This window comes from Monodon monoceros, unplaced genomic scaffold, assembly GCF_005190385.1.
Source record: "Monodon monoceros isolate NGI ecotype Baffin Bay Population unplaced genomic scaffold, NGI_Narwhal_1 Super_Scaffold_13, whole genome shotgun sequence".
In the NCBI taxonomy this organism is placed as follows: domain Eukaryota; kingdom Metazoa; phylum Chordata; class Mammalia; order Artiodactyla; family Monodontidae; genus Monodon; species Monodon monoceros.
This window is the reverse complement of record NW_021703769.1, coordinates 57,298,601-57,311,611: the sequence shown is the minus strand read 5'-3', so window position 1 is coordinate 57,311,611 and position 13,011 is coordinate 57,298,601. Positions and strand designations below refer to the sequence as shown.

General features: G+C 51.2%; 1 protein-coding gene across 10 annotated transcripts in view; it reads right to left on the bottom strand.

The window, feature by feature from the left end:
- CIITA (class II major histocompatibility complex transactivator) overlaps positions 1 to 12,131 on the bottom strand; it is a 50,230-nt gene extending 38,099 nt beyond the window's left edge. For 3 of the 10 annotated variants that reach the window (XR_003793286.1, XR_003793287.1, XM_029221690.1), the window contains exon 1: positions 11,666 to 12,130. Coding sequence is in view for 5 of the 10 variants with exons in the window: in XM_029221690.1 (XP_029077523.1) it covers positions 11,666 to 11,948 (283 nt within the window). In the remaining 5 variants the exon portion in view is untranslated. The other 7 variants (XM_029221689.1, XM_029221691.1, XM_029221696.1 and 4 more) reach the window with 5 other exon arrangements.
- Positions 12,132 to 13,011: the final 880 nt, after the last annotated feature.

Here is a 13,011-nt window from a genome sequence, read left to right as displayed (position 1 = left end):
CACACACACACACACACACACACACACACACACACACACACACACACACCCCATAGCCAGTTAACCTGCCATTGGAAGCACCACCCCAGGCCCAGTCAATGGGATCTGGGGGTGGGGGCTGGGAACCCGCACTCTAAACAGCCTTCTGGGTGATTCCCACATGTGGGAAGCCTGGGACCCCCTGGCTCAGTCGTCTCTGAGGACCCTTCCACTCCATATTCTGGGATCTTGGAGACCAGGTCCTTGCCTAAGGCAGGCTGGGATTTGGAAAGTGATGATTTGCTGGGGTCTCATCTTCTCCATTTTCAGCTCCACCAGGCCCTAGAGCAAGAAGCACTAATTTCCTTAACTTTCTGATTGGCTGGGAATGGTATTTCTTTTTGGGGGGGGTGGGGTGGAGTGGCACATAGATGGAAGACTTCCTGTCAAATTTAGGAACTCCTGGCCGCAACTGGAGGTGGGGCACTTATGTCCCCTCCCATGTGTCACCTAGGGTGGAGAGAGATGCTGTGGGACTCAAGCGAGAACTGCGGTTTTAAGGGTCCCAGACAGAGCTAGACATGGTGGCTCCAATTCTGATATTCTGGGACCCCGGACAGCCCCACCCCAATCCCTTTCCGGAGGCCCTTAGTTTCTCTCCTTAGAGGATGTGGCTCAGGACCCCAACTTGCGTTAGAGATGCGGACTGTCAAACACAGTCCAGGAAAGACCCTGCCCCCCAAGATGGTAAAAGAGAAGTGAGGATTTCTCCAATCCGGCGTTTAAATGTCTCCCCATAGCCCTCCCTGCGCTGGGGACCCCACCGAGAGGGCCGGGTACCCAGACTCCAGAGTCAGAGCGGGAACGTGATTCAAGAGGGAAGCTGAGGCTCAGAGAAGGGCAGCCCCGGTCCTAGGTCCCCCAAAGAAGAAAAGCCTGTGTCTCCCTCCACGCGGCCCTAGGCGCTTCTTCAGATTCTAGGACCCGCAGGGAGACTGTCTACTGATCGTTTGGCCACACCGCCTCCCTTCTCTGCGTGCTCCTTCTGTGTCCCAATCTCTCTGCAGACGCTGCCGCTCCCACCGGCTCTCCCCGCCGCCTCCCCTGGGCCCCGGTGCTCTGGGCAAAGCAGCCCAGCTCCGGGTTCCCCGCTCCCAGTTCCTGCGTGGAATCCTTCCAGGGATGCTGGAAACGAGGAGCTTCTAGGGTGTGCACTCCACACATTACCTTCCTTCTCTTCCCAGCCTTGCTGTGTGGTCTCAGGCAGGTAGCTACCAGTCTCTGAACCTCTATTCCCAGCCCCACTTCAGGGGCTGCTAAGGGGACTTTGGTTACCTGCCGCTGTTCCCTGGACTTCCGCGCGCTGCCAGTGGCTTCTCCCTCCCGCCAGCTCTGGGGCTGCGGTGAGCGAGCGAGCGAGCTTGGGGAGAGCAGCCGCCTGGCCACCCCAGCTCCACCCACTGTGGCTGCCCTTTTTCTCTTTCACTTTCTCTCTGCAGCAAGGGGCTTGGGCCAGCCCAAGCTGGGGAGTAAGCAGGCACCCGAGCCTCCTCCTGCTGCGCCTGCCATGTGCTTTCTTAGAAGCGCCTAGTCCACCCCCCACACTCCCTGGAGCGTCTAATCAGCTCCTAAAAATGGCCAGTGCCCAGCTTTGGAGGAGGCAGCCTGCCCGTAGGCATATGATATACAAGCCCTGGTTTGCAGGGAGCTCATCCACACCCCTGTCTGGCCCTCAATTTCCCTCCACCTCAGCCCCACCTTGAAGCTGGCAAACCACCCCTGCAGGGCACAGGGGCTTGCTCGCTGAGCCATTCACTCCTGGGAAGCCGGATGCCCTTGGGAGGAAGAGAAAATTCCTCAAGGAACTTCCCTGGCTGGAAATTCAGCCCTGGCAGCCCTGAGTTCCCATCACCACACACCTCCTAGCTGCTTTCCTCTCACCCTTCCTCTTCCAGAGGTCCTGGACCCCTGCTCCATCCACCCTGAGACCTTGGGGAGGTCACCTCCCTTCCCAGGCTTGGATTTCCTCATCTGGTATTGAGGGAGGGGTGGGTCAAGGTGACTTCTGACCTCTCTCTCCCCCTGGAAAACTCCCCCAACAAGCTCTGGCTGCAACCAACAGAGCTGGCAAACTTATCATCAATCTGCAGGTTCAGAGGAAGCCTCACATTTTAGCAGCATCTGAGAAGAGGAGTCCTACAGTCTCAACCACACTAATAACGGGCTCCTATGTGTGTCTTCAGATCCTACAATGCACCAGGCACTGTGCTAGACCCTTTGATTCCTCACCTTTGTCTTGTAATAAGAGTTTCCCCCTAATCGCATTTAACAGCCCAGGAAAACAGACTCAGAGTAGGTTGGGGACTTGTTCAGTGTCACTTCACACCCAGGCAACAGTGCAGCTGCGATTCAAACCTGCCGCGCTGCCTTCAGAGCTGGTACCAGATGTCTGTGCTCTGCTGTCTCTCATCATCTGTCCCCTGTCCCCCACTTTTCCCCCCAAACACCGTTTGGAAACTGGGGAGAGGGCAGCATCGGTCCAGGCGACTGTATTGCTCACCAGCTGGGGCTCAACATCTAGACCAAGGGGCTGACTCTGGCTTTGGTTTCCCTGCTTCCCGGGGATGGGATGGATCTGGCAGGGGTTCCACCCTTCAAGGGCGAGCTCCTCAGTGTTTACCTGGCAGAGAGAGGACCTTGTGGCTGGCCTAGCCGGGTCATGAATGCTGAGAGCTAACAACACGCCCCATGAAAGTCAGCCCTTTAGTACCCTTCAGGCTGATAAAGCCCTCTTACATTCCAGGCATCTGGGCAGACCGAATGTCCCTCAGTGGAAGGAAATGGCAAACCACCTCACTTCTTCCAAAAGCCCCAGCAGGACAAAGACCCCTCTCGCCACCCTCACACCCCAGTTCAGAGCAATGTCTCTGACAATTTGGGACGGCGGGACGAGCTGAGACCTCACCCTAAATCAAGAAGCGTTCTCAGCCCCAACGTCTTCCACCCGCCTTTTTACCTTGGGGCTCTGGCAGGTAGGACCCGGCTGGGCGCGTAGCCAGGCAACGCATGGTGTGAGAAACAGAGTGAGGCAGCAGCTCCCGGGCTCTGGCAGCCCCTCCTGTTGCCCTCAGCCCGCCCAACGATGCCTTCGGATGCCCAGCTCAGAAGCAGGCAGCCTCATCTCTGACCAGTCTCCCTACAAAAGTCTGGAGCCCGCCAAGCCTAAGTAAACATGCAAAGGAAGCAAGTAAGGGACCAGCAGAAAATTCTCACCCTACCAGGTGGTCTGAGCTGTCAGATTTCTCGCATCTAGACATGCTCTAATTTGCCCATGCTCCCTTAAACACGGACTTGCACCTGATGTTAATTTCAGTTCCTTGTTTTGGACCAAATCGGGTGACCGACCTCAGAAGGTTATGAGTTGTCTATTGGAGGGTCTTCAACACGCTGACATTCTGAAATAATGGCAACCACAGTGGAGCCACGCTGGTGCCAGCTGCCAATATCTGCCATCCTCTGCAGGATGGGCCCGTGGTCAGAGCCCCACAAATGCCTCAAGACAAGCTGAACTAGCTTCCAGCAAACTCCCGGGATTCCACTCCCATCCACCATCCCACCCCCACACCAAATTGCCCTGAATTTCCTTGGAGAACACGAGTGGTCCACTCATCATTTTTATTCTAAGAACATTGGACTAAAACATAAATTACACATAAAAAGGTCTTACCCCCAAATATGGTATACTTATAGCCGCGTGGTTTGGGGGTACCACCTAGATGTGGCGGAGAGACTGTCAGTCTCACGCAGGGAGAAAGTTAGCGCCTTTTTAACTCTCTGCCCAGGCTCCTGGAAACCTTGAGAAGAAAGTCTCAGTTTGGGGCTAAGAAGCTTTTAACACCTCTTCTAATGCGTGATCCACCCATTTCACAGAGAGCAGCCCCCAGCTTCAAGCCTTCCGCAGACATCAGTGTCTGGCTAGAATGGAATAACGTTATTCCTCTCTCCTGTTTCATAGTTACCTTCTATGTGTGGCATTCTTTTTCATTTATGGTGGACATAAACTTTCCTTGGGAAATAAAGTTGAAAAAAAAATGTGAGTAGTTTGGAAAAAAAAACAACAACTGTCCAGCTAAGAATAGCGTAGGTGGTGAAAAGAAATCATGAGGGTGGTACCAAAATGAATGACGATTGGGAAACAATGACTTCATTTTTACAGAAAGAACACTGGATTGGGAGTCTGAAGTGCTATGGTCCAGCCCCTGTGGTTATTAGCGGATGCGTGACCTTGGACCCCTCACTTCCTTTGTGTGGGCCTCAGTTTCTCCATGTGTGAAATGGGGATAATGATGCTTATATTTGTATGGTGATTATTTTTGAAGCAGTTGCTGCTGTCAGAAGTCCCAGGGGGTAAGTAGGCAGACAAATAAGAAAGCTGAGAGTCAATTTGAAACAGTCTTGCTTAGTTAGGCTAACAAAACAGACATGATGAATATGAGAAGTCCCAAGAAGTCTCATCTTCCTCTGACCTGATGTGCCCGGGGAGAGGCACACCTGGCCATTCAGTGAGGCCAACTTCCTGTCCTCAGAGGGAGCCAGCTCTGATGGCCATGGCCGAGGCAGCTCTGAATCAGCTTCGTGGCAGGGCCGAGCTTGGAATGAGAGTCCCCTGGGCCTGGGGTGCACCTGCTTGGCTGCTCTCATCTCTCCCCTGGACCACAGCAGCAGTCTGCTACCTGGTCTCCCCATGTCCTCCTTCACCTGCCCCCGCCCCAGACCCACACTCCACAAGACCTGAATCTCGTCATGCTGGCATTTCTGAGCAGGGTGACCGCGTGCTAGCCTGTGTTTTAACTGATGGTAGAGGCCGTAAATCGGCACCAGGAGGGCCTCGTATATGTAGACCAGGGAAGAGAGCCATGGTGCCCTGCCAGGAGCCGATGGGGGTCTGAATTCCAGCAGAGGCAGTGGAGGTGAGGAGAGGGGTTGCTGAGTTGGAGTGACAGGCCTCCAGGACTGAGTGGGGGCAGAGGGGTTAAGCCAACCCCAGGGTATCTTCCTATTAAAGCATCCTGCGTGCCTGCTGAGGCTCCTCTTCAAAACTCCCCTAGAGGTGGTGACCATTCTCCAGAGCCCAGGATAAAGCCAATTCCCTTCTGACGGAGGGCCCCTCTCAGCACTGTTGAGGCCAGCCTTGCCCTGGGCACCCAAATTTCTTTGTCTCAAGTCAGGATCCAGCATGACAAAGCTGCAGTCAGAAGCGTTGTTAAAGTTACCAGTCTGGGGTCCCCTGCCAAGTACCAGGGAGAGGAGATGGGGGAACTTGGTCTCACAAGTAGGATTCCTGAAAGCTTGCCACCCCTTTCTGCAGCTGGGCCCTACCTATGTACTTCTGCTCAAGCAGAGGGTCCCCCATCCTCCCCCCAACCCCAGGACCACCCTCCTGCCTCCTCCCATTGGGCTGTATTTAGCCATCCTTCAATGCCCAAGTTCCCACTTTCATCACCTTTCCAGCTAACAACAACCTCCTGCCCTACTCATTTTTAGCAAACTTGCTGCCGCGTATTTGGCAACACATGGTGAACTTCCTATTTCATGAGTATCCCCCCGGCTGCCTCTGATTAGGTCACAAGGTCCTTAATGTCTGTCTTACTGTGTTTGATTTTCTTATTTAAAAGACACAGGACTCCAAGATCGGTTGAGCGAATGGATGGCGTTTGGATTTGAATGATCAAGGCAGACAAGTTCCACATGGATGGAGAGTCCTACCTTACTGAGTTTTAAGTGTCTTTTCTTATGTTTGTTTGTGACCACCCCCCTCATTTCTGACAGATGCTAAGTAAATGCTTAAGGAGGAGAGAAGAAAGGAGGTGAGAAAGAAAGGAAAAGAGATCGGTGGAGAGGTGGGTGAATAGATAGAAAAAAACTGGTATGTAGGCAAATTAGGCAGGTAGGAAGGTATCTGAGAATGTAGGCCTGTCCGTGGGCAAAGGTACAAGTGGATTAGTAGGTAAGAAGGCAGGTAAGTAAGCTGGTACATAAATATACAGGCAGTCAGATAAATGAAAGATTGATAAATTGATAAGTAGATAGAAGTAGATAGTAGATGTAAGTTGTTGAATTGGTAAGTAGATATTAGTAGGTGGTTAAGTAGACCAGGTAGTTTCAGGGTAGGCAGGTAGGTGGATGGGCAGGTAGGTGGAGAGACCAATAAATGGTAAGTAAGGACACAGGTGAGCTGCTCAAGGTAACAACAAAGAACAGAAACAGTCCCTGGTTGAGTCAGGTGCCAGACTTGGAGCCAAGCTGAGTATAGAACAGGCCACTGGTCAGCCTGGGAAAACCCATGGGGACGCGCCCACTTCCAATGCAGGTGCTTCTACTTCTGCGGCTCCTGCGGGTGAAGGTGAAGTAGGTCTGACCAGGTGGGAAGCTACTCAAGGTGAAAAAACAAGTGGTCCTTGCCAACACATCTCCTTCCAGGAGTCCACAGAGGCTCCCTGATCAGGGATCAGAGCAGGAACAGGTTTGGGGAAAGGAAGGTGTCAGAGAAAGGGAGGGCGCTGCCCCCCTCCCCTCTGAGTCCTGGCTCGGGGACTCTCATCCTAAGAGGCAAATGGGGAAGGAAGTGGGAGGAAGAGCTTAGCAGCCTGGGGTGTGTCCCTCCCTTTGCAATAAATCAGGCAACATCCTAGAAGGAGTCTTTGTTCTGTGGTTCCTAGAACAGAGTCTTCACAGGCAAAAGTACCACATCGTGAAGACACAGAGCGACAAACCAGCAAAGGAAAGCCGAGGAAAACAATAATATATAAAACCATAGCAGGGGCGTCCTACAGCCTCTGAGAAAGCTCACCCCAGGAGCACCGCTGTGCCTCCATTCACAAGCCTGAGGTCGGCTGGGTCTGACCTTGCCACAGTCATCCTTCTGTGCGCCTTGGGTCTGTGGTTACCCCAAATGCCACCCTCGAGGCTGACGAGTCAGAACGAGCTTTCCTCTTGCCAGGAATGCAAGTGCCTTATTCTGGATGATGTCACTGAATTCTCAGAATAGCCACTCTGGATGCTAGCATCACCTCCATTTTACAGATGCGGAAACTGAGGCCCAGAGGGGTCCCAGGAAGGGCTCACTGTCATAGCCCTTGGAATCAGGGAGTCACAGCTGGCATGGAGGCCACAGCCCATGTGCTTAACTAATGTGCCAACTTGAGGGTGGGGGGCACATTGGCCCATTTCTCAGATGCACAGAGCACCAAGCCCTCAGCACTGGAGTAGCTGTCTAGATATGACATGGGGGCCCCAATGAGACTGCAGATTCAAACCCCTGCTATATCTTCCCCCTGTCCAATATTCCTGGAGTTATCTGCCAAGAACCGCCTTGGATGGTTTACCAGTTACCATCTCATTTAACCCTCACTATAACCTTGGGAGGTTTATATCACCACTCCCATTTTAGAGATGAAGAAACCGAGGGTCAGAGTGGTTCAGGCATGTGGCCAAGGTTACACAGTTTGTAAGCAGCAGCAGAGCATGGCCTCGGAACCAGAGCTGTCCAGCTTCCCGCCTGGTTCTTTTTCCATCACTGCCATCTAAAATCTCTCTTCTCTGGCATCTGATTGTCCTCCAGGTGTTGTCAGCCACTGTCAGCCAAAGACTGCCTGAGTGTTTGCTTTGATTCCCCAATCAGGCTGCTGAGCTCTGTCAGGACTCTTGGGCCTGCCCCGAGCTTGCCTATGGGCAGGATGCACATGTGCTGCTCTGTGCAGTAGAGTCAATCCCCAAGGTCACGTCCCCAGAAGTGGGCTTCCTACACAATTGCAACTGAAGCATTATAATATCTAAAGGTTACTTCTGAATCATCGGGCTGGTTTCAGTTTGAAGGTGGTCAGCCTGTTTGGGGTAGACTTACGGTATCCCTTTAGGTTATGCAGAAGAGGCAGCCAAGCAGAAAGTGCAGCGAGAGATCCAGACTCATGAGATCCAATATCTCATAGCCCCCCACTCCTAGGCCATGAGCGAGGCAAATCACTTAACCTCCCTGTGCCTCAGTGTACTTACCTGTAAAGTGAGAGTAATGGGACTACACAAGCCACCATGCACCCACCCACCTATCACCCATCCACCTACCCACCTACCCATCAACCATTTCCCTGTCCCCCCACCCAGCCATTCCCCGTCCAATCATCGCCCAGCCACCTACCCACCCACACCCCCATCACCCATCCACCTAACCATCTACCCACCTATCCATCACCCATCCACCTATTCACCACCCATCAACCATTCACCTATCCACCCACCCACCTATCCACTCATCACCCACCCATCCATCCATCCATCTACCATCCCTCAGTCTAATATTTAACAAACACATATCGCACACTTATCCTTTGCCAGGCACTGTGTTAAGCGTTTGGGATGCATCCGTGATGAAAGCATAGATCCCTGCCCACAGGGAGCTTATTTTCCGGTGAGGGAGTCAGACAATAAAAAACAAACATAGGGAATTCCCTGGCAGTCTAGTGGTTAGGACTCCACACTCTCATTGCTGAGGGCTCGAGTTCAATCCCTGGTCGGGGAACTAAGAAACCACAAGCCTCGTGGTGCAGCCAAAAACCAACCAACAAACAAACAACAAGTGTCATACAAAAGAAAAGTATATAGAAGGTGAATGTGTCAATGGGGGAGGGGGCCACTTCTCAGAGTGTGAAGGGGGAGTTGCAATTCTAAATGGAATGATCAGGATAGGTATCCCTGAGAAGGTGACATCTGAGCAAAGATCTGAAGGATTCAAGGATGTTGGCCAAGAGGATATCTGGAGAAAAGAGTGGTTCAGATGGAGGGAATGGCACGTGCAGAGGTCCTGTGGCAGAGAGCGTGCCTGTCCTGTCCCAGGGACAGTGAGGGTGCCAGCACGTCTGGAGAAGATGAGAAGGCAGGAGTACAGGATGGGAGCAGAGCAGTGATGAAAGCCAGATCATGAAGGGCCTTGTGGGAATCGTCCAGATTTAGCTTTCCTCTGAGTGACACGGGAAGTCGGCGCAGAGTTTAGAGCGGCGGAGGGTGAAGATCCTGATAGGGTTGTAGAGAGAGTGACAGAAACTTCACACACTGATTTCCTTTTCTGAACCCCTGTTGAAACTAAAGTCGGTGCCCTTTATTTACAAACCCCACAATTCTCTTCCCCGGTTCCCCTTCTCCCCCTCTGAAGGCTGCTTCTTCTCCCTGCCCCAAAGCAGCACACCTGCCCGTAGTCCTTACAGTTGAGTCTTTCATGCCTGGGGGTAGCTGGCCTGGAAGAGGGGGAGGTAAGCAACGGGGAAAGGAAGCGATTTATCCTTCCTTGTCTCCCAGCCTCTGAAGCCCACAGTGCCCTGAGCCCAGTTCCATTTCTAGAGTCACGTGGGATCAGAAATAAAAATATTATGTCCCCAGGGAGGAAATGGAGTTTAATAACAGGAACCAGCCCTCGCAGAGAGAGGAGGGCAGGGCAGAGGTGTTGGGTAGCCTGCGGTATGAAGGAGCCTGCAGTTTGCAGGGGGCGAGTCAAGGAGGGAGGAAGGCTTTGACATCCCCGGAAGTTGGCATTTGCACCCGCATCAAGACCGCATAGGTTGTTTGTGTCGTCTTCCATTTCTTTTCATTAGTGTCTTATAGTTTTCGGAGTATAGGTTTTTGCCTCCTTAGGTAGATTTATTCCTAGGTATTTTATTCTTTTTGATGTGATGGTAAATGGGACTGTTTCTTTAATTTCTCTTTCTGATCTTTCATTGTTAGTGTATAGAAATGCGATAGATTTTTGTGTACTAATTTTGTAACCTGCAACTTTACCGAATTCATTGATGAGCTCTGGTGGTTTTCTGGTATCATCTTTAGGACTGACATGTACACACTGCTGTATTTAAAACAGATAAGCAACAAGGGCCTACTGTATAGCACAGAGATCTCTGCTCAATATTATGTAACAACCTAAATGGGAAAAGAATTTGAAAAAGAATAGATACATGTATATGTATAACTGAGCCACTTTGCTGTGCACCTGAAACTAACACAACATTGTTAATCAACTATACTCCAATATAAAATAAAAAGTTAAAAAAAAAAAAAACGACCACATAGGCCTCTTGCATTCCCATTAAGAAGTCAGGGAGATCGTTCAGCTGGTAAAGATGCCCCAGCCCCCCAGGGGTATGTTAGGAGGGGGAGAGTAAAAGATGTGTCCGAGGAATAGATAGAGACCATCTGAGTGAGAGTTCATCCAGGAGGACAGCCAACCCTATGTAAACTTGTATCTTGGCAGAAGAGTTGGAGAAATACCTTCAAAGCCCTGGTGCCCATTGCAAAATCATCAAGGGGCTTTTTTACCCCTCAAGGTCAGATTGAGGCTAAAAGCTTGTCTGCCTTCAAATCCAGCCTCCACCATTTCCCAGCTGGGGACTGGGGTTGGTCACTTCTGGGCAGCCTCTGTTTTTTCTTTCTGCATAAAATACGGTTGGAGATCATCAAAGCATTTAGGGTGGATGTGAGAACTACCTGCTGGCTTAGGCTGAGCCTGGCGCACAGTAAATACTCAATAAATGTGAATCATTGTGATTATCTTGTTTCAAGTTACTCCAGAGCCATGAAAGGACCAAGAAGGACTAGAGTTTATGACACCAGCTCATAAAATTGGAAAAGCTCAGATCTACGCAGAGGAGACTGAAAGACGTGTGTCTTTAGGAAGACTGTTGTTTGCATTGAAGTGAGAACCTCTTTGGAGCTGGGAAGGAAGACCTAAAATGTTTGGGGAGCCAAGGGTGTGAGTGGAAACGGTATGGTATAGGCTTGTTTTCCTGATTTAAGATGCATCAATTGCTATCAGTACTTTTAAAAAATAAGACACTCTCTCTCTGCAGTCTGGTTCCTCTTCTGTCTCTCTCTCTTTCCCCCACCATCTCCCTCTTTCTCTTCCTCTTTCCATCTCTTCTTTCCTCCCATCCTCCCATCCTCCCTCCCTTCTTCCCTCCTTCTCTCCATCTCCATTTCTGTCTCTTTCTCTCCTGTCTCTCCCTCCCTTTCTCTCTCTCCCTGTCTGTCTTTCAGTTTCTGTCTCTCTCCATGACCCAGATGCACACACACACATGTGCACACATACACACACACGCACAAACAAGTACATACACATGCAAGCATATGCCCACACATACGTGCACCTGCACACACATGCACTCTTGCATGCATGCACACATACGCACACACGCACATGGCAATCTCTGCTCCCCGGCTCTTCGGCCCTTCCTCTCCGTGGCAACCTACTTTTCCACACACTGATTGTGCCTGCACCTGTCTTCCCCACTTGCAGGCAATAGCTGATTTGTCCATCTGTGCCCCTCACTGGTGCCTTGCATCATGCCTAAGGTATCAAGGTGGCTCAGAGAGTGACCCAAGTGGGCATTTGGCCGCGTGGACAGTTTACTTTTAAGTAGAGTGGGGAGCACACTGTTTCTCCAGTGCCCTCAGCATCACAGCCTGAGCTCTCCAAGCACTTGTTGCTCCTGCCAGCTCAACCAGGGACCTTGATTCCTGTTCAAGTCTGCCTTTCCAACTTGGGACCCGGATGATCACATTGACTTCCTTTTCAGAGAGCAGAGGGAAAATCCCTGAGCTGCCTACAGCCAGGCGTTGCTCCATGAGAAAAGGGGATGGCACTTACCCCCAGGGTCCTTGTAGCCAGAGTCCCTCTCGGCTGCCGGGGCCTGCAGCCCACTCCAGATCCACCCCAAGGGGGCCAAGTCTGGGTCTCCTTTCTCCATCAGGGTCAAGGAGATCTTCCTGGCCAGAGCCTCACCGTCAGGCTCATGGAGCAGGGCGTAGTGGTACTCCCTGGAGAGAAGATCCTCTGCCAGGAGGTTGTCCAGAAGCGCCTGCACTTGGCTCGGCCGATGGCTGGAGAGCAGCATCCGGACCTGACTCAGGATGGTCTGGAAGTGATTCATGGTAGCTCTCAGATGCAGGGCTGCCCGGGACAACGCCTGGGACCTCTGCTCAGCCGGCTTGCAGCATCCAAAACTTGAAGTGAGAAACAGGATGAGGGAACCTCTGCAGTTTATTGCAGTTTATTCCTGCTTAGGAGGATTTCCTCATTTGCACGTTAGGCTGGGGTTGCCTGATGAATTAATGGAAGTGGGTTCTGGGGCTGATTTACACCCCATAGATATTCGCTGGTACCACTCATGCACATGTACCAGAGAAGCTCACAGCTTTGTGGACTCCTTTAGATCCAATCCAGTGTTTATTATACTAAGAGGAAGGGGGCTTGCCTCTTTGAGGACCTATGAGGTGATAAGCCTTTTTAGATGTTGTATCATAACAAGAAGGCATTGGGGCGTAGAGGTTAAGCAGTTGGGTTTGGAGCCAATCTGCCTGTGTTCAAATCCCAGATTACTTGATATTGGGCACGTTACTTAGCCTCTTCTTGCCCCCATTTCTCCATCTGAAAAGATGTAGTGATAATAATAGTACTTACCTCTTAGAGTTGTAGGGAGGATTAAATAAGATAATGCATGTAGAGTACCTAGCACATTATCTACAACTTGATAATAGCTCAATACACCTGAGTTCAATAAATATGAGCCATTATTATTATTGATTAATCATGCAAACAGCTGTGTCACCTTGGGCTCATCCTCACTAAACCTCAGACTCTTCCTCTGAAAAATCTCCCGATAAAAGTAATTCGGGCTTCCCTGGTGGCGCAGTGGTTGAGAGTCCGCCTGCCGATGCAGGGGACACGGGTTCGTGCCCCGGTCCGGGAAGATCCCACATGCCGCAGAGCGGCTGGTCCCGTGAGCCATGGCCGCTGAGCCTGCGCGTCCGGAGCCTGTGCTCCGCAATGGGAGAGGCCACAACAATGAAAGGCAAAAAAAAAAAAAAAAAAAGTAATTCAATCTCATCAAGTTGTCTTGAGGATTAAAAGAGATAATGCCTTTGAAGTGCTTAGTACTGGCCGTAGTAAGCACTTCATGAACATTGACTCTATACTAATATTATCCCCAATTT